This window comes from Crinia signifera, chromosome 19 (assembly GCF_055691185.1).
Source record: "Crinia signifera chromosome 19, ASM5569118v1, whole genome shotgun sequence".
Classification (NCBI taxonomy): Eukaryota; Metazoa; Chordata; class Amphibia; order Anura; family Myobatrachidae; genus Crinia; species Crinia signifera.
Window position 1 is genome coordinate 122,740,104 of NC_139226.1, and position 25,496 is coordinate 122,765,599.

Below are 25,496 nucleotides of genomic sequence, written 5' to 3' on the forward strand. Positions count from 1 at the left end.
ATAATAATAATAAATGTCTTGCCATATTAGCATTTCTTAAAAGCAAAACTGTGGCAAGGCATGATGGGACTTGTAGTTTCACAACAGCTGGAGGGCTGTAGTTTGGACATGCCGTGTTTAGACTTTCTGCAACACCTGTAAAAATGAAAGATCTTTTATATAACTATCACTACTGTCAGGTTGTAAGTGGTTTAATATAATAAAAGTCATAAAAGGCAGGAAGAAAATTTTAAGCCCGTTTTAAACAATGATAGTGACAGTGGCAAAGAAAGTGGTGCTACCTTCTTGGACGTCACACATGGCACCAATGTTATCCTCAGTTAAGGTGGAGTTGATAAACTTGCTATATTTTATTGGACGTGCCACACTACCAGATATCGAGAACAGAGTCTCGACTCATTAGACCAGAACACGAAAACGCATATTTTTTAATTGTTTGAAGGTACCACATGGTATTTAATTAGGACTTTGTAATGAGTTTAACTTGAATATATTCTGCTGGGGGAGGAGGGGGGAGGGAGGGGGTTGGGATAGTACCTAGGAAAAGTTTGAAGTGCATCGGCAGAGTAAAGTTTGTAAGTAATGTGTTAGGCTAAATAATTCGCTTTTTAATGTCTTCATATTTTATATTGTATGTTTTATTTCTTTTGGAAGACTCATTACAACTTTATTTTGTATGATAAAAACATAAAATTAGCAATTTGTGATACATGTTGTATTGCCAAATATATATGACAGCAGGACTGTAATTGTTGTAATATCACAATTGCTAAATACATTTTTTTGAAAAAAAAAAGTAATAAAAAACATAACTGAGACAAGACAGGGAAATAGAACAAGGAAATATGAGGTTAATGGAAAAAAAAAATGAGACAGAGGGCCTTATTCTAGTTTACTCTTTCTGACAAAATCCTTCTTAGATGGACAAAACCATGTGCACTGCAGGGGGGCAGATGTAACATGTGCAGAGAGAATTAGATTCGGGTGAGTTATTTTGTTTCTGTGCAGGGTAAATACTGGCTGCTTTATTTTTACACTGCAATATAGATCTCACTTTGAAGTAAAACCCCACCCAAATCTAATTCTCTCTGCACAAGTAACATCTGCCCCACCTGCAGTGCACATGGTTTTGTCCATCTAAGAAGGATTTTGTCAGAAAGAGTGAACTAGAATAAGGCCCAGAGGGTAGAGAGGGCCCAGATCATGAGATTATAATATCTAGTGGACATTATACTGTAGGCTCAAGGCAGATTTGCATATACTGTATTTATACCCAAATTGCAGGGGAAAATTGCATTTATTAGCAAATCCATATGCAAAGCATGCATCTGAAGATGTGTGTAGGTTGGCAGCAATAGCATCCGGTTGATGCCAGACAGGCAGTGGGTGAGGGTGCAGAGCAGTGACAAGCGGTGAGGTCAGTGACTAGTGAGACAATGGCTAGTATCAGAGATCAGATTTAGTGGCCAGATTTACAAGGACTTGCGGCACCGCTGGGAGAAGATGCATAAAGCTGCATCTTCTGCCAAGAAGAAACCCCTGGCAGCGAGTTATTAAAAGCCTTACTGTGGGGCATGATTTGCAATTTTGTGTGGGACATAAAATGGTGTCAGCGGAATAACTGTGTGGGGTATAATATGTCATGGGTATTACGGTGTTCCCATATTATGTCATGGGCATTACAGTGTGTGGCATAATGTTGCGAAGCCTCTATTGTCATGTAGCCTCTCGGACAACCCTGAAGCATTGCACTGACCATAAAGATCTGTTAGAGGCTTCTCTGTGTAAAATAAGAAAATACAATGGTGTGAGGTCCCCTGTGGCACCCCACTAGTGGTTCCCCTTTCCCTTCAGACCGGGGCAGCAAGGGTTAACATGGGGAGTAGGGCACCAGGACCCAGTGAGTGCTCTCAGCTCACCTTAAAGTCAGGAGACCCAGGGTGACATTCTATGGAATGAGAGAAAAGCGCATATATTTTTCGCACTCCACATCGCCGCTCTTCGCACTTTTAGAAATCGCATTTTTTAGTCATAATTTGCATATTTAATGGGATGTGCATTACAGGCTAAAAAGTGCGATGTAGTGCGATTTTCGGCGAATTGATGCGAAATTATGTCACTAAAAAGTGCGATTTCTTCCGCCGGTCATGTGCGAATTTTAGAACAACCGGAGTGCGATTTACAAGACTGTCTCCACATGCCAAATAACCCCCTAATCTATTGGCCCACCTAGGTCCCCTCCATTATGCATCACACCCCCTATATAAAGGGGCATTGGCGCCATTTCACTCTTTGATAGGAAGTAAGGAGCATGGAGAGGAGCAGTGGCAGTGTGAGAAGAGGAAGTGGTGTTGGTGGCAGAGTGAGGAGTGGCAGAGGGGCCAGTGGCAGAGGGAGCAGTGGCAGTGTGACCAGAGGAAGAGGGGCCAGTGGCAGAGGGAGCAGTGGCAGCAGCCAGGCAAAAGGAGCCAGTGGGAGAGGCAGCAGAGGACTGGTGAGGTTGACCTCCATTACAGGGAGTGGCAGCAGTGTGGCAGCCACCATGGCCACTGCAAGGGCAGCCCCAGACCAGGCCCTGGCGGACCAGGCCCAGCAGGAGGAGGTGGAGGATCCGCTGGCATCCCCATCCTGTAGCCAGGACCTTGCTCATACCCCACAGCAGCTGAAGGAGGGCCACATGTCCGAGATGGAGGAAGATGGAGGTGAGGAGGAGGAGGAGGAGGAAGACACTGGCATGGAGGAGGATTTTGACATGCATGTGGAAGATATAGAGGATGAGGAGGAGGGTGAAGCTGGCCGCACCAAAAGTGGGAGAATGGTCTGATTCAGTTATGAGGAGAATGTGGCGCTTGTCCAGGCCATCATACCCCTGTATGACCGCTTACTGGGGAAAAACCAGCACAAGACCACCTCACATCGTAAACGTGGTATGTGGAAGGACATCACCCAGGCGGTCACCGCAAGAGGCTAATCAAAAACATTAAAAAGCGGTTTAACGACATCAAGCGGCAGCTAAAAAAGAAAATGGCCATGGAGATGGAGGAGGCCACCAAGACTGGCGGAGGAAGCCCCACCACAATAACCTACACATCATATGAGGTGAAGCTCGAAAGAATTATCCCCCCTGAGGTCCTGCCTGGGATGCACATTGCAGATACCGATAGGCCGGCAAGCCCACCCCGAGCTGGTAGGTGCACATGCGATATGAAACATACATGCCAATGTATTTAAACTGCAATGTTATTTTGTATTGTTATACTAATTAATGTGGTGCTGTGGAACTACATAGCCCAGCAAGGTCTGTCAATGGCAATAATTTACACCTACTTTAAAAATGATCAGAATGTTGGGCCTTGTAGTTCCACAACTGCACATCTATTGTTCCACACTGTAACATTTTTTCTAGCAGCTTCATATGTATGTGGCCCAAAAACATTGGTGTACTGGTGGTTTAGCAGTCACGCCTACATACCACAGATTAGCCAACAGTTGTAATGTGTCAAGCAGTGTTTTAATTTTTTGGCCTGACTACAGGTGCAAAACTTCAATGTAAAAATACGAATAGTAAATAATATAGCCCTAAACCAAAGGTAAATGTGTCCATTATTGTAATGTATTTGATGATTTTGCACAAAAGCATCTCCATTGCTCGGTACATAAAGTCTGCCGATCTTTCCTTTCACAGATTGTCCGTCCCGAAGTGATCAAGCATCCAAGAGAAGAAGCTCCGATGGTGCCGCATCTGTGGAAGCAGGTAAATGTTCAAACCACAGGCCATTACACATACAGTACACACACCCATGTCACATCAAATAATAAATCACATTACAGTCATCTCCAGCTGCTACATTGCAATGGACATGAATGTAATGTGGCCTAGCCATGTCAATGAAGATTATTGTCAATGTTTCATGCAGGATCGGGGTCCATTTGTAAGTACATAGCACCCCTAGGAATGGGCGTCTACCATCTCAGACCCTTTCCAAAACAGTACTGACGACAGAAAGGACAATATATGCATCCACTGGCGGATTCAGGGGGGGGGGGGTGGGGCACCCGGGCACGTGTCCCCCCCCCCCATCATTTCAGACGTTTTTTTTCCTGCTGCCCGCTCCCCCGCTGTGCTCGCTCCCCCGCTGTGCCCGCTCCCCTGCTGTGCCTGCTATCCCGCTCCCCCGCTGTGCCCGCTCCCCCGCTGTGCCCGGCCGGGAGAGAGATGTGCTACTGTATAAAATTCACGGTACTTGTTTCCTAGCACGGCCACAATCGCGGGCATCGGCTGTCATTTTTAGTGGTATACGACGCAACCGACGCGATGCCCCCGATTTTCCCATGGAAATGCATTGAAAAAAGTCAAAATCGCGTCGGTCGCGTCGTATGCGGCTAAAAAAGCCTTAAATGGTCCAGACGCGATGCCCACGATTTCCCCATAGGAAACAATGTTAAATGGCTCAATGTACCCGCGATGCCCCCGATTTCTCATAGGGAACAATGTTAAATACCTCAATTTCACCAAATCATCATAGGGAACAATGGTAAATGGGCCAGAAAGCCCCAAAAACACCCCAGAACAGTGAAATGTCCCCCCAAAAGTACTGATAATACAGAAAATCAACGAATCAATAAATCTATGCTTTTATTATATTCTGTTTTCCTGACTGCTGCTATTATTGCTGCAGATGACTTTAGCTTGTTGCACAATGTACTATTCACTGCGTATGAGGCCTTCCCTTTGCGCTAAACAGTTATAATATGTCAGAAACGGCGGCCATTTTGTTAGGCATGACTTGCATAATAATATTATAAAATGGCTGATCATTCAGAACAGTGCTGTAAGAGTGATTTCTTATAGAGAATTGTTTTTGGTTTTAGAAGCTTAAGAATGTGATGTTGACAGTATAATGTACAAGGACAGAAAGCTAGTCTCCACAAACTGAATAATATGGGAACAAGACCACACATGCGTAGACCCACAAGGCCACTGAAGTTGGGTGTTGGGTTAATTATGACATCATGATTGAAAGCAGAGCTTGCCAATAAGACTCAATGCTTATGAGTAATTAATTAATTAATGTGATGAAGGTTTAAATATCAGAGTGATAGAAGGAGGGGATGCAGTTGAGGAAGAACCAGCAAGCACGGGGGGCTGGAGGTAATTATGAAGGAGGTTTAATCATGGCTGATCACTGTCCTTGAAAGGTGTCCATTTTGATTTGATTTAGAATTACTGTTTAAGTATTAGCTAATCAATTTTATGATTCTTGTGTTAGTCTGCATTTGCAAATACCTGTAATGAAGCTATTCTTTAAGTAAAGCATTGCCATACATTTTATAACAAGGTTGTGTGGGTGTGCAATCATTTCAGCGTTGCCGTTATATTTAAAGGTAATAAAGTAAATATATACAGGTTTGGGTTATCAATCATATCTAATCTTATCAGATAAATATCTGCTTTATCAGTACTTTACGCCACCCCACGATCAACGCGAACCCGAAGCGTGGCGAGCGCAGCGAGCCCGCGAGGGGCGGCGGTACGCGCCCTCCGACCTTTTCATACCCCCACTATCCACGTCGGCGTGGAGTTGAGAATAGAATAGTGTGGCGAGCGCAGCGAGCCACCGAGCCCGAAGCGTGGCGAGCGCACGCGGATACCTGTGAAGCCCGCGAAGGGACGCGTTTACCTGTGAAGGTATCCGCGTCCGCTCGCCACGCTTCGGGCTCGGTGGCTCGCTGCGCTCGCCACACTATTCTATTCTCAACTCCACGCCGACCTGGATAGTGGGGGTATGAAAAGGTCGGAGGACGCGTACCGCCGCCCCTCGCGGGCTCGCTGCGCTCGCCACGCTTCGGGTTCGGGTTGATCGTGGGGTGGCGTAAAATACTTTTGGGGGGACATTTCACTGTTCAGGGGTGTTTTGGGGGGTTTATGGCACATTTAACATTGTTCCCTATGATGATTTGGGTAAATTGACCCATTTAACATTGTTTCCTATGGGAAATCGGGGCCATCGCGGCTAAATTGAGGCACTTAACATTGTTCCCTATGGGGAAATCGCGATGCCCCCGATTTTTCCTCACGATGCCCACGATCATGATCGTTGTGGCCGTGCTAGGAAACAAGTACCAAATTCACTTCTCCTGCTGGACCGCTAGCCAATGGGCGCTTGTGGTCAAGCAGCCAATCAACTGGCGGCTGCTGGAACGCGAGCGCCTATTGGCTAGCGGTCCAGCAGGAGATATGAATTTTACATACACATTTCTCTCCCGGCCGGGCACACTGTGGAGCGGGCGAGCGGGCGAGCGGGGAGACGCGGGCGAGCGGAGCGGGGCGGGGGGGATGGCTGGCTGTCAGCACAGGCGGGGGGGTGCACACACAACCCTCCCACCCTACTGCACCCACCCTGCTGCAAGCACCCTCCCACCCTGCTGCACCCAAGCAGATTCAGTCGAGCATGAAGCCCCTTGGCATCGAGCATGAAGCCCCTTGGCATCGAGCATGAAGGTAAGTGGCACTTACAGATGGAGCCGGCCTTAGTGTTGCTGGCGAATCGCCATCTGACTGATCGCCATCTGACTGAGACGCGCGTGCGTCCCCCACGCACGCGCGGCTCAGTATCCGGGCGGCGAGGCGGACGCAAAACTGTCCGCCTCCCGCTCGAGGGGGGTGGGGGGGACCCGAGGGCACTGCGGGGGGTGCAGTTGCCCGGTGTGGGCACCGGGCGACCGAGGGCAGCACCGTCGGAAGGGGACTTATGTGTAAATGGAATTACAAAGTTCACTAAAATGTGCAATGGGCATTACGGTGTGTGGTATAATGTTGGTGCATGCCCTCTTTTAACTGAGCAGGAGCCTCACCTACTACAAATTGAGAGGGAGGGGGGGACGCGAAACATGCCCTTGCTTCGGGCACCGTGGCACCTAGCTACACCACTGCCGCCGCCTTATAGGAGACAGACACTAGAGGTACTGCTATACCTCTAGTGTTTGTCAGAACAGAAGAGTGCGGCCAGCGCTACCCGGAAGTGTGGATTTGGGTAGCGCTGGCGCGCTATTTAAATAGAACCCTTCACAAGCATGCACCCTGGCTCCCCCCTGGCAAAAAAAATATATCAATCCCATGGCATGGCAACAAGAATAAAACCCCTGGCAAGAAGCATGTAACCCCTGGCAACAAGTGATATTCCTCTGACAATAAGTATGTAGGTAAGCAGCAATTAAATGGTATAATATGTAATAGGCATTATTATGTTTAATGGGCATTTTGGTAGTGGCATTATGTTTAATGGGCATCACAACGTATGGCATTGTGTTTTATGGGCATTACTTTCTTGGCATTAGGTGTAATGGCCATTACAGTGTGTGAAATTATATTTAATTGGTATTACGGTGTGTGACATTATGTGTAATGGGCATTACTGTGTACATTTTTGGCTCGCCGACGGCGCGCAATGTCCCTATTTATACATCATTATCTATACTATGGCTTAATCCATGTGGCGTTATCTGAATTTTGGCTTAATCCATGTGGCATTATGGAAATTTTGTCTCATTCTTTTTGGCATCATGTGTAATCGGCAAGTATAATAGGGTCCACTATTTTGTTGCATAATGTGTAAAAGTGGTATATGGTGTGGTACACTACACTCAAGGACACGCCCCCTTTGGAATGACCACGCCCCCTTTTTAAAAAAAATCAACGCGCCTTCGGCGCGCACACCACTGCTTCCTTCCCTTTTCACTTCACAGTGGGCCTATGGACTTAAAATGTCAGGGCCTATTTCTAATCCCATTCCTTCCCTCTCTCTCTGCTCTCCTCTCTATCTTGCTTCACTCTCTGAGAATGCACACTGGCACTACTGACACCGCTCACTCCCATCCCCCCTGTCATGGTGCCCCCCCTGTCATTTTCTCCTGGATCCGCCCCTGTATGCATCTGTACTTACCTCTTCCTCTGTATCCACAGGTACTGTACAACCAGGACAACAATCCACAGAATCCTCTGATATGCCGGTGGATGACATATAGATAATTCTGGAACCAGTGGACACGTTTGCGGCTGAGGAGGAAAAAAACACATCATCACAGAGTGATCTTCCACCAAGTGGGGTGACTCCAAACCCACCCCCACCCAGAAATACTCTCCCTACAGCTGCTTCTGCTGCCCAAGTAGCTACCTCCTTGGTACATTTCAAGGACAAACAACTAGAATTTATGACCTCCCAAAGTCTGAAAATGGGCAACATTAAGAGGGTACATGCGTGACACCTTTCTACAGTTGAGAAAATTGTCTAGGAGTGTACGGGTTGGTGTAGGCACTCAGGTGCGTATGGCAAATAGCATAGACACCCGTCTTGCTGAACTTAGATCTGCTGTAAGGGAGCAGAATATCCATATTGGCAGCCTTGCACAAAGTATTCATTCAATTAGTCAATCGTGTACTGCGCAGACCAATGCGTTGATCGCTATGCAGGCACAAATCCATCAAATGGAGGTGTCAGGTGTCATAGGTGCAACTACATCTACAATTAGTAGTGTATCTAGCACACCAGTAAGTGGCTCACCAACTTCCCCACCCCGTCGGAGTATTAGGACCCGGGGTGGCGTGTGCGCAGGGTGAAGAGGTGGTAGTGCGCGGCCTGATGGAGGGAAAAAAAAATATTTTACATAAAATAAATTGATAATGCATGTACTATGCTTGAATTTTTGTTACATTAATACACATTTCTATTGTTTGCGACTGCCAAATGCAGGTTATGTATGACATAATATACTGTAGTAAAAATGTCACAACGCAAACCATTTTGTCTGTGTGTTATTCTTCAAACATTTGTTGTGTGATCTGTTCCATAATGTAATGATATATGGGCAAGGTATTGGTGGAAGATGCTGTTGTCTCAAATCTGGCCCGTCCGAGGTTGTGGAACTACATATTTCAGCAAGCTGTGGCAGTCATGTTTGAGCTGTCATGCTTACAGTGTGTCAGGGCATGCTGGCCCATGTAGTTCCACAACAACAGGTGAGCCATAGTTGATTGCATAAAAATCACATACATGTTGTTAATATACTTACAAGGTTTTTTACAGCAAGGGATAGGTCTGCACCACCAACTGTACCCTTGGACTGTGTCTATTGGGCTAAATGTGGGGGCAAAAAGATGTTAGCGACAAACGTAATGTAGGTGAGTTCACTTCCAGCAAAGGTACATGTAGGAATAGAGGGCACATGTGCTTACCAGAAAAGTAGTGCCTGATGATGTCTGTATGCACCAGATTCCCCCTCTGCGTACCCCTCACTACCCGAGGTGTGGTAGGTTGGGCTTTCTGCACGACTGCTGCATGATCCTACTCCACATAGGCTGGTTGGTATAGGGCTATGTTGTGTAACATGCAGCAAGCCTGGACGATCATCACTACTTTTGCAGGGTGGTAAAGCAGCAAACCAGATGACCGGTCCAAACACCGGAATCTACTTTTCAACACTCCAAACGTACGCTCCACCACATTGCGGGTTGCAATATTGGCTTCATTATACCGGTGCTGTGCAGGGCCATCGGGAGTGCGCAAAGGTGTCATGAGCCAGGAAAGACACCCATATTCTGAGTCACCTAAACCAAAGAAAGTAAGTTATTGCCTTACATGGTAAGGTATGTGCAGTGGGCAAATAGTATTTACTTGGACAAGAGTAGTAGGCTGGTGAAAATTGAAACACACACACATTTCAGCAGGTACAAATACGAATAGAGAGGGTAATATGTAAAAATGTACTTACCAAGTAGCCAGCCCTCTGGCACTTGTTGTTGGGTAAATCGGTTCCAGAGGCCGGAGTGTCTCAGAATATAGGCGTCATGGCAGTTCCCAGGGAAGACTGCAACCACACTTAGGATTTTGAGATGAGCATCACATACAACCTTCACGTTCAGGAGTGCCGCCCACGCCTATTGACATAGATGTGGCCCCGCACGTGCGGTGCCCTAATCCCAATGTTTGTGCAGTCTATAGCTCCCAGCACGTGAGGGAATGCTGAGAGTCTATAGAAAGCAACCTTGTGGTCCTGCCACTCCTGCTCAGAACTGGGGAATCTGATGTATGTCCGCCACAACTTCTTTAAAGCAAGTAACACTTGAGTAAAATGCTTTGAGAAAGTGGCTTGTGATACCCCCAAGGACCATGAGGTCACGGACTGAGTGGAGCCAGTGGCCAAATAGTAGAGGGTACACATTAATTTCTGCAGCCCAGACACTGCATAGCTGCCCCCCCAAAAGGGTCCAAATCATCTCTCACCTGCTCATATAAGTTCAACAAGTTATTGCGGTTTAGCCTAAACATCCCCACAACCTGTTGATCCGAGAGGGAGTCCAGGTACAGCCTAGCACGATACATACGTGGGGTACGCACTATTTGGGGTGGTACCTGGTTCTGGTGTGCAGCTTCCTCCCTCCTGCCCAGCTCCTCCAAATGGGCCAAATCCAAAATGAGCAACACAAATCCACTCTGCACAATCTCCATGCCTAAAACCCTCACAGGTGTCCTTAATGATGTGGGGGTATATGTAGGAGTGTTTGTGAGTGAAATTAAGGACACCTGTTATGACATTAACCATGTGTGCACTTGAACAAATTGAGTTCTGGGCCAAATCGCCCAACAGAACCTGGTCTAAATAAATAGCGATTATTAGACACCTTAAAAGTGCGAATTGCGAAATCCCATTCCATTAAATAAGCGATTTGTATACTTTTCTATTGGAACATCTGGATGCGATAAAAGTGCGCATTTTTGCCGCACTTTCAGTACGCATTACTTATCGCACAAAATATGCGATTTAAGGACCTTTTCGCATCAGATTAAATATGCGATTTCACGGAAAAATGCGAATTAGCCGTTTTTTGGAGTAATACTTGCCAAAAAACACAACTCTCATTCCATAGAATGTCACCCCCAGTCTCCATCCTGAATGGCCGATCCCGCATTGGGAAGGGGGAGGTGAAGGGTCATCGGGAACAATGGGCTGTGAAGCGTAGGCAGCAGGAGCGAGTCCCTACGTGCAGGTAGACAAGGAAGGCGCATGTGGAGCGAGAGCTAAGGAGAAGCCAGCGGGAGCCGAAGAGGAAAAGAGAGGCTGACGTCGGCGAGCAGCACATACAGCAGGATGGCAGCGGCCTGCGCAAACCCCCCAGAGAGCTGCGGAGACAAGCCGGGACCTGTGAGTGACAGGCGCAGGGTGCAGCCAGAGACCAGCGCCAGGAGCTGGAGAAAAGCCTTTGACTGCCGCATCTCTGCTTCCGCTGGGGAACACCTGAGGCGGTGATTGACAGGCCAGGCTGGAACGTCGGCATCGCCGCATGTGGCAGACTGAAGGCTCGCCGGGGGTCCAGCAACACAGAACCTGCAGCAGCACCAGGAGAGGGCCTCTGTACGAGGCCCAAGTGGAGCAGTACCCCCAGGGACAGGAGCCCGCCCAGTGGAGAAGCCCGCAGGACCGCTACTGGCTGGAGCCGGCACCTGCAGCAGACAAATCAGGTACGCAGGGTTTGCCCCACCCCAGGTGGCCGGCAGTACGAGGGGCACCCCTATGACCCCACTTACCCCACAACTGGCTGCCATACCGAGACTGCCCTCCCATCCAACCCCAGTGACCCTTAGGGGGATCCTCATTACCCCCAGACACAGTAACCTCCAGCGCTCTGCTCAAGGGCGGTATAAAGGCCGGGATAGATGAATCTCTGTGATCACCCTCTGTACAGGGCCAAATCTGCAGATTCAACCCTGCAGCTTGTCCTAAGTGAAAAACAGGAGGTTGCCCAGTGAAAGTGGGAAGTTGCCTGCCCCTCTGATAAGAGGACCGTTTCCCCAGTGGAGTATAGAGTAGCGTGCACGCTAGCATAGGGACTTAATTTTCTACTTTCTGAGGACCTGTTGTCATGGGACCACTTTCCTAAGCCAGTGACTGTGTCATCCGGGACAGTAGTTGGAGCTAAATACAGTATACAGGTTAGCTAGCCACCTGGTGGACAGTTTGTGGTACAGTGTCACATGTGCAGTAAGTGTCTTAGTGACGTAAAATCATTCTCTTTAAATGTTCTGCTCTTTCATATTGCTATTGCTGTGATGTCATTTATTGCGTAATTGTTCTCTCTTTAATGTGGTCATTGATTATTTACTGCTTTAATTATTGAACCTTTTTCTTGCTATTCGTACATGTGTGTAAATGCATTGCAGCGACCAGTCCTTCTGTCCTTAAATAAATATTTGTCGCTGCTAAACGTGTTACTCCTTTGTGGGCCTCTCCCGGGGTGTTTCATCTCCATCCATAGGATCTCTTCACTGAAAGGGCCATGAAGACCTCAGAACCTGCTGACTTCATCATATCCAGACTCAGGTGCCATCTTTTACATTCGTTACACGGGGATTGCTACAACCCCTCCTGAGCATAACCAGCCCTGGGCTCTTTGAGCCAGTCCTGGTTCCAAAAATACAGGAGACAAAAAGACCAGTGGTCCCCCATATTTTCAAAACCAGCACCGGCCTCCAACAGCCACCGTGGTAATGCCACAGCGAGGGACACTTAATATATAAAAAGCATTACCACTGGCCAGGTCCCTTGGGGAGTGGGGCTGCCCACAAATAAATAGCCCCCCCCCCCCCCCCCTCAATCACCCCTAGCCAGGACTGAAGCCAGGGGCTATCCTCAGCACCCCTGGTCTGTGGGTGCCAGGTTGATAGCATAATTGTAAAAACTGATGTTAGATATATCTTTGCTATGAACATTTAAAGCAGCCTGCGATGAGATATAGGGGGTTATTCTGATTGACTTGATCAGATGCGAATTCGCACCCTTGCGAGTACACCATATATTGTCTCTGATGAAGCCGCTGACGGTTTATTAGGCGGAGAAACGTGTAAGACATAACGCTATCTGGCACCAGTTCTTCTGATCCGGCATCTTTACTGTGGGCGGACCCTGATACAGCTGAGTGGGACTGCTAACCCACCAAAGATTTATGAGCCAGGAACCCTAAGTCATATCTCTATCTACTATACCAACTTTGGTTCACAATTTCTTGGATACAAAAAATCCTTTTGCTGTTGCATTATACCATATCTTGCTAAAGGCTTGCACTTTCAAAAACAACATTTCCATAGGCGAATCTAGAAATATGGTAATGGGTGGTCCTAGATTGGAGGCATTTATAAAAAAAAAAAAAAAAGTCTGTAATCTTTCCCAGTGCCGTGCCCAGCAATGGCTTTTATAAAAAAAAAAAAAAAGGCTGTAATCTTTCTCGGTGTCCTGCCCAGTGCCCAGCAATGGCTTTTATTTAAAAAAAAAAAAGGCTGCAATCTCTCTCAGTGCCTTGCCCAGTGCCCTACAAGCCCTGTAGGCCACTGGGCAGGGCACTGGGAAAGTTTACAGCCTTTTTTTTTTTTTAAATAAAAGCCATTGCTGGGCACGGCCCCTGCCCAGTGCCAGGCCAGCCCAGTAATGGCTTTTATTTTTAAAAACCGCTGTATCCTTTTCAGGTGCCCTGCCCATTTTTTTTTAACCCATTGCTGGGCATTGGGCAGGGCACCGGGAAATATTACAGCAGGGTTTTTTTTTTAAATAAGATTCGCAGGCCAGGGGGAAACTCTCATATCTTTTATTGGTCTCCAAACATCGAAAGATGTAGTGCGTGCATGCACGGATGATGGTTGGGCATTACTGCCTCACAGCACTGAGGTCATGGGTACGATACCCAACATGGCACAACTGTGTGCAGTTTGTATATTCTCCCCGTACTTGCGTGGGTTTCCTCTGGGTACTTCGGTTTCCTCCCACAATCCAAAAATATACTGGTAGGTTAATTGGCTCCCAGCAAAACATTAACCCTAGAATGCCTGTGTGCACGTGTACATGCGGTAGGGAATATAGATTGTAAGCTCCACTGGGGCAGGGACTGATGTAAATGTTCAACTAAACTTTGTAAAGCGCTGCGGAATATGTGTGCGCTATATAAGAAACTGTTAATAAATAAATAATAAATAAATATCTAAAGTGATTTTCAGGTCACTTATATATGCGTGCACATTCGGGAGAAACTGGGCGGGCAGCTGACATCCCCGGCGATTTTCATGCGAACACCCAGTGTTTTCATAGGAACACCCATGAAATGCTGGCCGTTCCCATGGGCAATGCTCGTGGCCCCCCGCCCACCGTCCGCAATGTTGGGTGTGTGCACCCGGCAAAAAGTCTGTTTGAAATACAATATTGGGTGACATTTAATGAGATGCGGTTTTCGGTAAGGTTCTAAAATCGCACATTATCGCATTTTACGAAATCTGGAATTTTGATAAAAAATCGACTATTTAATGAGATGCAAATTTGCGGCCAAAAAATGTGATATGCTGCGATATGGTGTGATTTTTAGTTATGAAAATGTGCGATTTTGAGAACATGTGCGATTTTTGAGACATGGTAATGTGTTTTATTAAAAAAAAATGAAAAAAATGGCTTGGGGTCCCCACTCATGAGCATAACAAGCCATGGGCTCCTTGAGCAGGTCCTGGTTTCCCAAATATGAGGGGAAAATTGTGGGGTTACCCCGTATTTAAGAAACCCGCACCGGTCTCTTGGATCGGTCCTGTTCCAAAAATACAGTAGACAAAAAAAATAGGGGGCCCTGTGTTTTGGAACAGCTAATGTTGTAATGCCACAGCTGGGGGACATTTCTTACGCAAGGTCCCCCAGCTAAAACATTATCATCCTGGCTGGTCAGGCCGGGGGAGTGGGTACACCCCACTAAAGTTGTCCTCTCCCAGGCTTCACCCATCCAGTGCTGAAGCCCCATGCTATGCACAGCACCCCTTGGTGGTGGGTGCTGTGCATTTTACATTTTTATTTTAAAAATAGAACAGAAAATTGGGGATTGAATAAATAACAGCAAACTAAAACTAATGGATATTCTTAAATGGCTCACATTAGCTATATAATAGACTAGATATGTGAATGAGACATGTATGCAAATTCGTCTCTTGAAAAAGAATTTCTAGAGGGAAGTAATCTCAAAAATGTTCGTCATATGCATGATCGGGAAATTCCATCATTATTACCCATTACTATATACAAAAACTAGAATAACCTGATATGTTGAGGCACATATTTGGACTAAACGCACATACATTTCTTTACCTTTCTTTTATTGCTTATCCTGAATTTCAAAATGGACAAGACTCTTTTCCAAATGCATGGAGTAGCTGTGGTGTGTAGACTGATCTGTGGTTCTGCAAGGAGGCCTCTCACATTCCAGGAGGCCAGGGGGCAATATCCCCCTTTGGCAGCTTTCCCTTTCTTTTTGTCAGGCCCAATACTACGTCCAGTGGCGTAAGTTTGTCCCAGTTCCCCGGAGGCAAGATGAATATTGGTGCCCCCCCCCACACACACACAGGGCCGTATTCAATCCCTTGCGAAATCCATTTTTTCTCTAAAAAATTTCGTTTTTTCGCGACGAAAAGACTTCGTGTATTCAATGTTGTGATTTTTCACGCATGCGAAAGTTTTAAGTTTCGCTTGCGTTTCGCTTATTTCGCTTGGTCAAACCCTTACATTTCGTGGTTTTTTTTATAGATTTTTTCGCTTTTTCGCACAAATGTATTCAATCGTGAGATGACGAAATTGTTATCTGCACATGTTTGATCCGTTTCTCCATTTTCATTTCGACGCCCAATGGGTCACGAATACAAATTTTTATTGAGTGATGCCTCCTTTTAACCTCCGGAACCTAAACATTCTTGTTGGAGAAATGTTTGCCTCTTTATTAGTTGCTGTTTTCCTAAGAAGGGGCATATATAAATTGTTATTAATACACTTGATTTCCCATCATGCATTGGTAAAGCACATGTTATTTTTTCCCAAGATGCTGTTCACCCCTCACAGTGCCTCACTCCTACGTTTGGGACTTCAGGGAGTAGCAGCTTATTGCAGTCAGCTGTATTTGGAAGCGTTTTTTTAGGGCAATTTGCGTTTTTGGAGAAGAAATAATTATTTTTCAATCACTGCCTACAATAATGGAGTATTTTGCTGACTTGATTGTGATGTTCATGGTCCTATCGACATACATGCTGCGATGCAAACGTCGTCGCCTGGCACGTGGATATCAGCATCATGGTCAGGGGCGTGGATGTCAGCATCGTGGTCAGCATCTGTCTACATTTGGTGAGTCAGTGCGTGTTTCAATTCCACGTCCACGCCAGTATCGTACTAGGCGTGTACTGGACGGTCTCTCTGAGGCGGAAGTGATAGGTACCTTTCGCTTATCGTCTCAGGATATCTATTCGCTGTATGATCTGTTGGAAGCTGACCTGGAACCTCGGGTACGGTCAAATCATGCAGTCAGTGGTTTCCAGAAACTACTGGCTGCATTGCAATTTTTTGCGTCAGGCACCTTCCAGCCTACTTTGTCCCAGACATGCGGTTTTTCTCAGCCAACAATGTCACGCTGTTTGTCCCAGGTCATAAAAGCTTTCCGTAAATTAACGACCCAGGTTATAAAATTCCCAGACACTGACAGCGAATGGAATGAGATCAAATTTGGTTTCTTTCAAAAATGGAAATTCCCCAATGTGTTGGGCGCGATAGACTGCACCCATGTGCGACTCACACCTCCGAGGGAATCGGAAGAATGTTATCGGAATCGAAAACACTTCCATTCCCTCAATGTACAGATGGTGTGTGATTCCACAATGAGATTATTGGACATTTGTGTGGGTTTCCCTGGGTCGACCCACGACTCCTTCGTTTTAAGCCAGTCATCTCTATTCCTGGACTTTGAGGAAGGTCGAATGCCAGATGGCTGGCTGTTGGGTATGTAAGTTTTCATTATTTTTTTTAAGTTGCTACTGTAATTAAAAAAGTCTAATACCTTTTCAATTATCCCTTTTAGGTGATGCGGGTTATCCGAATAAACCTTGGCTGTTGACCCCATTACCTGATCCTGTAGGTGATGCCGAAAGAAGATACCAGGAGGTTCACATTGCATCGAGGGGTGTAATTGAAAGGACCTTCGGTGTACTTAAGAGCCGGTTCAGGTGTTTAGATATCTCCGGCGGGACCCTCTTATATTCACCGGGAAAAGTTTGCGGCATTATTAATGCCTGTTGCATTCTGCATAATATCTGTGTCGCAAGATGTTTGCCGGTGAATATTCATGCTGGTGTTAGCCAGGATGGGGATCTTTCTTCGGTATTATCTGTGGGTATGGACGAAGGAGCAGAGACCAGAAGGCATCTTATTGACACCTTCTTCTCATGTGAGTATATACAAATCATCTGTACACAAACACACACACATATATATCTATATATCTATATATATATATATATAGATATATATATATAAATATATCATTTATCTACATAAATGTTATTTACCTTTTATTTTACAGAGTTTGTTCTTGATGGAGTTCATTACAGTTCATTGAGTTTGTTTGCCCAGTTGCTGTTATTACTGTTTCGTGTTTGGAAGTTTTATTTAAAAGTCCTCTAAAGTGATAATAAATTTCAAAAGATTGTTCATTATGCAGGTGAGATGTGATCTATTTACATTTTTGTTGATTGAAAATTCATATGTCCTGTTTTACATTTTCACATACTTTCCATACAGGTTGTTGGTGGTTATCCCTTTCTATTGTCTGCTTTTAAGGATGTTTCTGTGGAAGCCTGGTTACCTTGGATGAGTGATCTCATCTCCGTCTAATCTGGTGAGTTAGCCATATTCCAAAACTGTGTAGGGGATTCCGGTGTCAAGACTCCTACCCATCCAAACAGTCAATAACCTGTGCCCCCCGTCTGTTTTCCCTTGCAGGATGTGCTGTGTGGCTGCCGGACCTGCTCAGTTATGACCCTTCTGCCTGCTCACCTTTACGGATGGATCTGTTGACGGTGGGATTATCTGCTCCTCTGCTGATGAAATTGGTGAGTATGCTAATCTGAACCCCTGCCCCCCTGTAAAGTGTGTGCGCTCAGTGCGCATGGGAATCCGGTGTCAAGACTCCTACCCATCCAAACAGTCAATAACCTGTGCCCCCCGTCTGTTTTCCCTTGCAGGATGTGCTGTGTGGCTGCCGGACCTGCTCAGTTATGACCCTTCTGCCTGCTCACCTTTACGGATGGATCTGTTGACGGTGGGATTATCTGCTCCTCTGCTGATGAAATTGGTGAGTATGCTAATCTGAACCCCTGCCCCCCTGTAAAGTGTGTGCGCTCAGTGCGCATGGGAATCCGGTGTCAAGACTCCTACCCATCCAAACAGTCAATAACCTGTGCCCCCCGTCTGTTTTCCCTTGCAGGATGTGCTGTGTGGCTGCCGGACCTGCTCAGTTATGACCCTTCTGCCTGCTCACCTTTACGGATGGATCTGTTGACGGTGGGATTATCTGCTCCTCTGCTGATGAAATTGGTGAGTATGCTAATCTGAACCCCTGCCCCCCTGTAAAGTGTGTGCGCTCAGTGCGCATGGGAATCCGGTGTCAAGACTCCTACCCATCCAAACAGTCAATAACCTGTGCCCCCCGTCTGTTTTCCCTTGCAGGATGTGCTGTGTGGCTGCCGGACCTGCTCAGTTATGACCCTTCTGCCTGCTCACCTTTACGGATGGATCTGTTGACGGTGGGATTATCTGCTCCTCTGCTGATGAAATTGGTGAGTATGCTAATCTGAACCCCTGCCCCCCTGTAAAGTGTGTGCGCTCAGTGCGCATGGGAATCCGGTGTCAAGACTCCTACCCATCCAAACAGTCAATAACCTGTGCCCCACGTCTGTTTTCCCTTGCAGGATGTGCTGTGTGGCTGCCGGACCTGCTCAGTTATGACCCTTCTGCCTGCTCACCTTTACGGATGGATCTGTTGACGGTGGGATTATCTGCTCCTCTGCTGATGAAATTGGTGAGTATGCTAATCTGAACCCCTGCCCCCCTGTAAAGTGTGTGCGCTTCCGTTCTTAAAAAATGTCAGGAAACAGAGGTTAATATTCTTCCTTACCATATAACTTGATTTACGGATGACATTTTGGCAAAACGTGATTCATTTATCTATATTTTATTCTTGAAATTAAACTTTGTCCAAAGGGGTGGCCTGGAAAATCTTCTGAAAATGTAGGCTGCTGTTATTTAAATTAGATTTGTAACCTCTAGTTCCAGGCAAGGTAATCTGGAAATGTCCACAAACCCACACTCCCATAGATATTACCTTTCTCTGTTGTTAGCACATGCCCAATTAAAGTATGGGTCTCTGATATGTAGCTATGTAGGTAGTACAATATTTACAAATACACATCTGCAGACATGTGATCTTGTGGCAACCTTTGCATTTTATTATGCACTGGTTAAAGCATTGCGCATGCTGGGGGCATAATCAAGGATAACCTAGTTACACTGCACACTAATTTTCCTGTGCCACCTAAACATCTGTATTATTATTTATCCATCTTATCTGCTCCAAGTATATTCTGTCATTCACCAACACTCATTGCAAATGTAGCAATCGTTCTTTTCGCACATCTGAACAAAACCAAACCATATTTCCTGATTTTTTTTTTATTAAAAAAAAAAACTTGTACGCTGGTGGCTGTAAAGATATTTCCAATAGTGCAAGTTGGTCATCCTGAGTAACTGATGATGCTGAACAAGCTTTTTTTTATTCTGTCACTCTAAAATGAGGTATCTCCTATAAGCGATATCACATGCACATTACTATTGTAGCCAGACATTAAACTTTTCAAGCGTACTCATATTTCTGCTTGTTGACAGAAAATTTAACATTATTACGATTATTTTTTATAAATGCTGTTATTTCGTAAAAAATTCTAACATTTGCGAACTTCTTCTGTCTTTAAAGGGTGTTGTCTTCAGAATATTGAAATGAACCTCAACATTGTACTGCAGTTCAAAGCGGACCATCGAACCCAAATTTTGAAAAAGTCAAAGAGATTTTAAAACAAATTTTGTTCCAGAAAAAATAAAATTAAAACTGGTTAAACTTTGAAAGAAATTCTTGTTTTCTTCACAATTCCTCAAATGGACATCTGAAATGATATTGATAAAGCGTTAAACAAATTGCTGTTGTGTGGGTAAAAAGTGAGTACAAGCAGATACAGCTGAAAAGGCCATTAACACATCCCAACATGGCAGTACCCTGTACTTCTTCTCACCTACATTCCATTATGGGATGTGGGTGAGAACTCGCACAAAGGGCACTGCCGTGATGGAATGGGAAGTGTGGGTACAAGCAGATACAGCTGAAAAGGCCATTAACACATCCCAACATGGCAGTACCCTGTACTTCTTCTCACCTACATTCCATTATGGGATGTGGGTGAGAACTCGCACAAAGGGCACTGCCGTGATGGAATGGGAAGTGTGGGTACAAGCAGATACAGCTGAAAAGGCCATTAACACATCCCAACATGGCAGTACCCTGTACTTCTTCTCACCTACATTCCATTATGGGATGTGGGTGAGAACTCGCACAAAGGGCACTGCCGTGATGGAATGGGAAGTGTGGGTACAAGCAGATACAGCTGAAAAGGCCATTAACACATCCCAACATGGCAGTACCCTGTACTTCTTCTCACCTACATTCCATTATGGGATGTGGGTGAGAACTCGCACAAAGGGCACTGCCGTGATGGAATGGGAAGTGTGGGTACAAGCAGATACAGCTGAAAAGGCCATTAACACATCCCAACATGGCAGTACCCTGTACTTCTTCTCACCTACATTCCATTATGGGATGTGGGTGAGAACTCGCACAAAGGGCACTGCCGTGATGGAATGGGAAGTGCTCAAAAGGATATTTTTATAAAAATTAGATGGACAAAAATGTTACCCTATTCTGGTGGTGTAATACACTCCTCTTCATTTTCAGCGATCTTTGAAGCCAGCTTCTCAGTCGTGGAAGGTGATTGTATTGGTTGCCCAGATACTGTTGCTGTTGGAGGATAACGGCCCGGTGGCAACATTCCTGGAAACCCCGTATACATTTGTGAATATGAATAGGTTGCTGAACCTGCTGTAAGGGCAGTGGTCTTTCGTTCTAACTGTTGATGACTTGTTTGAGCATGGTGTGAATCCGATCTACGTTGAGCTTTATTGGCCATGTTCTCAACAATCAATTTTAAAGATGTGGCAATCAAAACAGAACTTGATGCTGTCTGACGTTGGCATTCTGCCATCACATTCAAATATGTTGCAGAATGTTGATTTGCCTCTGAAATTAGCATTAGACTACTTGCTTGACATGATGTGTTTTCTACTAATTTGTTAAGCGCAGTCGCCATGATTATCATAATATCCTGAGATGCTTTGTTGTCTTTTTGACGGTTAACTTCATTCTCTTGCACTGTGGTAATTAATTCTGTGAATGAAGTTTCCAGGCTACCCATACTTTGCTGTAAAAGAGTGTGGAATGATTTGTGTTGATCCTGCATTTGATCAGAGAGAGCAAGGATGTGCTGATATTCTGCATCTGGAATCTCTTTGCTAGTTGTTACTTGCACCCTTGGCTGTCTTGCTGTGAATAAAGTTAAACAAATTACAGTTATATGGTTTAATAAGTAATTTAAGAGTTTTTTAGATGAATGTTATTTATCAAAACACTAATTACCAATTGGTGTAGAAGCTGCTTGATGCTCATCATTCTCTTCATTGGAATTATTTCCGATCAAATCTGGACTAAAACATGGATCAATACAGGAGGACATTCCTGCAATGTTCATTGGATTGTCATCTATAAATAAAATTATAAATTGAGTTGTTTCAATATATATATATATATATATATATATATATATATATATATATATATATATATATATATATATATATATATATGTACACCATGGACATTCAACTGTGGAAAAATAAATATTGTACCTTCAGTCGGTGTTGGTGCATTTTCTACTGAATCAACACTGTTTCCTCGTGATTTAGTTTGATGCAAATCTCTTGATGATGTTTGTTTTTCAGGTAAACTTGCTTCAAAACCCTGGAAAGTAGTCTCCGCTGAACTTAAAAAACAACTTGGTATGCTTAGCATTTCTTGGGTTCTACTGGGTGTAAAGGCGTTCTTTTGAAGTGCTGTTACAGCTGTTTCATTACAAATGCTTTGACCAATAACTGGACGATCATCTGCAAATATAATTTAAAAAATCATTATCATTTAGAAGAAATACTTATGAAATTATTATGTAACAATATCAGGTCAATAAGCACTGATTTTTTTTGCTAGTAGTTCAAAACACCACCCATCAACAAAGTATAGTGTGTCGACAGCGTTGCATAGCCGAGCACTTTGTAACGCCATCATAAATGCTGTTCATCTGCGAAAATAACCTGCAGACGAATAGCTTTCCAGGTGACATTGACGCAGTATAGCGTGTGGCAGCACACAATGGGCAGCCATACATACTTGAGAATTTGGCTTAAACCTCAGTTTCGATCAAGTTTCATCTCAGACCAGAGTGTTTGGGTCATACCTGAAACTTGAAGTGTAAAATAAAATTGTATTTACCTATTTGCCTTCTTTTATTGTTTCTGTCTTTCATTACAGATCCTCTTTTCCTTCTGGAAGGCTCCTCTTCGTGCACAAAATCTCCCTGACGTCTGGAGTCAATTCTGCCTGCTACGCCTGTAACCATGATTGGGTTTAATCTTTTTTTTATAACTTCCTCCCATGAAAGCCAATTCACTTTCAGTTCCGGCCCTCCACCGGTCCCCATTTCGTGCCTTCGTTGAATTCCTAATTTTTTTTTAGTTTGACGACGGCAGTCGTTATATCTCTTCATGCAATGCTTTGCATCCCTGCGTATTCCAGAAATCGATGTTACTTTCTCAGCAATTGTGTTCCATATTTTTCTTTTTTGTCTAGGAGCAGTAGTTTGTGCCCTTGGCCCGAATAGCATGTCAGAGTAACGATCAACTAAATCAACTAAGGCAAAGCTTTCTGACTCATTGAAACGGATTCCTCTCTGCATCTTCTTGCAGTTTTCTTCTGCAGATCCATCTCCGGGAGAATTATGTGATCCACCTGCATCTGAATTTCCATCATTATCACGATTGCCTGTATGCCTTGGAGCTTGTGGTTCTGTACAACGTATTTCATGTTGGTGACCATCTTCTTGACGCCTGTGTCGAACAGTTGTATCATGCCTACGAGAATGGGTTTCTTCATTTTGCTAATAAAAAAGATACAAAGCCAAAATATTAGCATCATTCTTTTGAAATAAAAACAAGAAGTATACAGTATTTAACTTACTTTGGTTTGAGAATTTGCAGAAGTATTTTCCTTTCGGCGAGATGATGATATTTTTGATCGCCACAATCTAAATTCTTCACTGTCCTCCCAAGCATTATCAAATCTTCCTAGCGATTCCTTTAGATGTCGAATTTTCATAAAGATTAGGGCTTCTCATTCTTGAAGTCTGCGTAAATAATGTACACATGCAGCCATTGAAACAATAAATATAAAATCAATGTAAAATAACAGGTAAAGTCGGACAACAATTGTGACATGCCTATAAGAAAATGAAAATTAATTAAATACATTTAATGGACAGTGCATGTGAATGCAATAGTGGGGTGGTACAAATTGAGGAGAACATTACCTTTCTTTTGGACTTCCTTAATTTGTTGCATTCTTTTGTGCTTGGACCGGGCACATTGTTTTCCTCTGTGTCTTGCCCTGACTCATTGGATAACCTCCGGGAATCATCCGAATGTGCTTCCTGCTCATTGAAATGTCTTTGAGAGTTCCTCAACATTTCTATGAATGAAAGTGAAATATGTTCAATCTCAACTTATCACACTAATGTTTGTTGGAAAAAAAACAGGGACAATGCCAATATTGACCCCACATGGTACCCCAAAGACATCATTCAGCAGCTCTGCAGCCCCCAAACAAACCTTACTACAAGTGTACAGTAGGTTAAGAGCCACACCCTGATGTGTGGTGGCAAAAAAACAGGGACAATGCCAATATTGACCCCACATGGTACCCCAAAGACATCATTCAGCAGCCCTGCAGCCCCCAAACAAACCTTACTACAAGTGTACAGTAGGTTAAGAGCCACACCCTGATGTGTGGTGGCAAAAAAACAGGGACAATGCCAATATTGACCCCACAAGGTACCCCTAAGACATCATTCAGCAGCCCTGCAGCCCCCAAACAAACCTTACAAGCAGAGTACAGTAGGTTAAGAGCCACACCCTGATGTGTGGTGGATAAAAAACAGGGACAATGCCAATATTGACCCCACATGGTACCCCAAAGACATCATTCAGCAGCCCTGCAGCCCCCAAACAAACCTTACTACAAGTGTACAGTAGGTTAAGAGCCACACCCTGATGTGTGGTGGATAAAAAACAGGGACAATGCCAATATTGACCCCACATGGTACCCCAAAGACATCATTCAGCAGCCCTGCAGCCCCCAAACAAACCTTACTACAAGTGTACAGTAGGTTAAGAGCCACACCCTGATGTGTGGTGGATAAAAAACAGGGACAATGACAATATTGACCCCACATGGTACCCCAAAGACATCATTCAGCAGCCCTGCAGCCCCCAAACAAACCTTACAAGCAGAGTACAGTAGGTTAAGAGCCACACCCTGATGTGTGGTGGATAAAAAACAGGGACAATGCCAATATTCACCCCACATGGTACCCCAAAGACATCATTCAGCAGCCCTGCAGCCCCCAAACAAACCTTACTAGCAGTGTACAGTAGGCTAAGAGCCACACCCTGATCTTTGGCGCAAAAAAAAGGACACCCCAAACCTGCACAATAAAACAGCAAACCGCAATTTCACAAAAAACATACATTCTAAAATTGCATTTTAGAATTGTCAAATCTATCAAACCGGCCACCCCAAAACTGGAATTCATCCCTGCACACTTGTCATCATAAAAAACATTTGCAAACAAAATAAAACAATTACATTACACTCAGTTTTAAAAAAAAGGTTAACCTCAAGACCGCGAGTGATTCCAGTGCTCTGCCTTCGTTTGGATATGCTTTTCCAGCACACAGTCCACGATACAAATCAGCGCTCCGCAGTGTTCCAAAATGGAGGGTAAACTACGCAGTACACTACGCAGTACTCTTCCTTATATAGTAAACGGGCGAGGCTGGGTAGCGAAAACGAAACGCCCAGTTTTCACTTCATTGGTTAGTTTACGCATTTAGGCGTTCCACGAAAACGAAACTTTGAATACACGAAAAATCGAAATTAGTAATCGCGTCAGTGTACCGAAAGAAGAGAAAGGTGCGAAAAATCGTAAACATAACCATTTTCGCACAACATTGAATACGGCCCACAATGTTAATTAAAATATATATAGTCTGTTATGAAATATATATTATATACTGTATATATATATATATATACAGAGAGAGAGAGAGAGACATTTCAGAAGTCAGCCACAGAAGCAATTTTGATGGCTTTCAATTAATGGTTTTAAACTGGCAGTGGT

The 25,496-nt window shown here is 44.6% G+C and overlaps 1 protein-coding gene and 1 long non-coding RNA gene across 2 annotated transcripts; one reads left to right on the top strand and one right to left on the bottom strand.

Annotated features, from left to right (window-relative positions):
* Window positions 1-17,182: 17,182 nt before the first annotated feature.
* On the top strand, window positions 17,183-18,692 carry LOC146042951 (uncharacterized). The gene is made up of 3 exons (XR_014464070.1): window positions 17,183-17,278; window positions 17,414-17,551; window positions 17,632-18,692. It is a non-coding gene; the product is annotated as an uncharacterized LOC146042951 (long non-coding RNA).
* Window positions 18,693-19,697: 1,005 nt separating this feature from the next.
* Window positions 19,698-23,390, bottom strand: LOC146042952 (uncharacterized). The gene is made up of 6 exons (XM_083163248.1): window positions 23,279-23,390; window positions 22,535-23,198; window positions 21,898-22,152; window positions 21,629-21,751; window positions 20,852-21,535; window positions 19,698-20,048 (listed from the first exon to the last, which is right to left on the bottom strand). Exons 2-5 carry the CDS (start codon window positions 22,995-22,997, stop codon window positions 20,853-20,855), a joined length of 1,524 nt encoding a protein of 507 aa, XP_083019374.1. The 5' UTR covers window positions 22,998-23,198; window positions 23,279-23,390; the 3' UTR covers window positions 19,698-20,048; window position 20,852.
* Window positions 23,391-25,496: the final 2,106 nt, after the last annotated feature.

Bases quoted from the DNA above. Each gene is read 5' to 3' on its own strand.
- LOC146042952 (XM_083163248.1), bottom strand. From the start codon at position 22,997: ATGCAGAGAGGAATCCGTTTCAATGAGTCAGAAAGCTTTGCCTTAGTT. The intron at 22,153-22,534 runs GTAAATACAATT...TTATATTTGCAG, and splicing joins CAATAAAAGAAGGCAAATAG to ATGATCGTCCAGTTATTGGT. The intron at 21,752-21,897 runs GTACAATATTTA...TTTTATTTATAG, and splicing joins TGCACCAACACCGACTGAAG to ATGACAATCCAATGAACATT.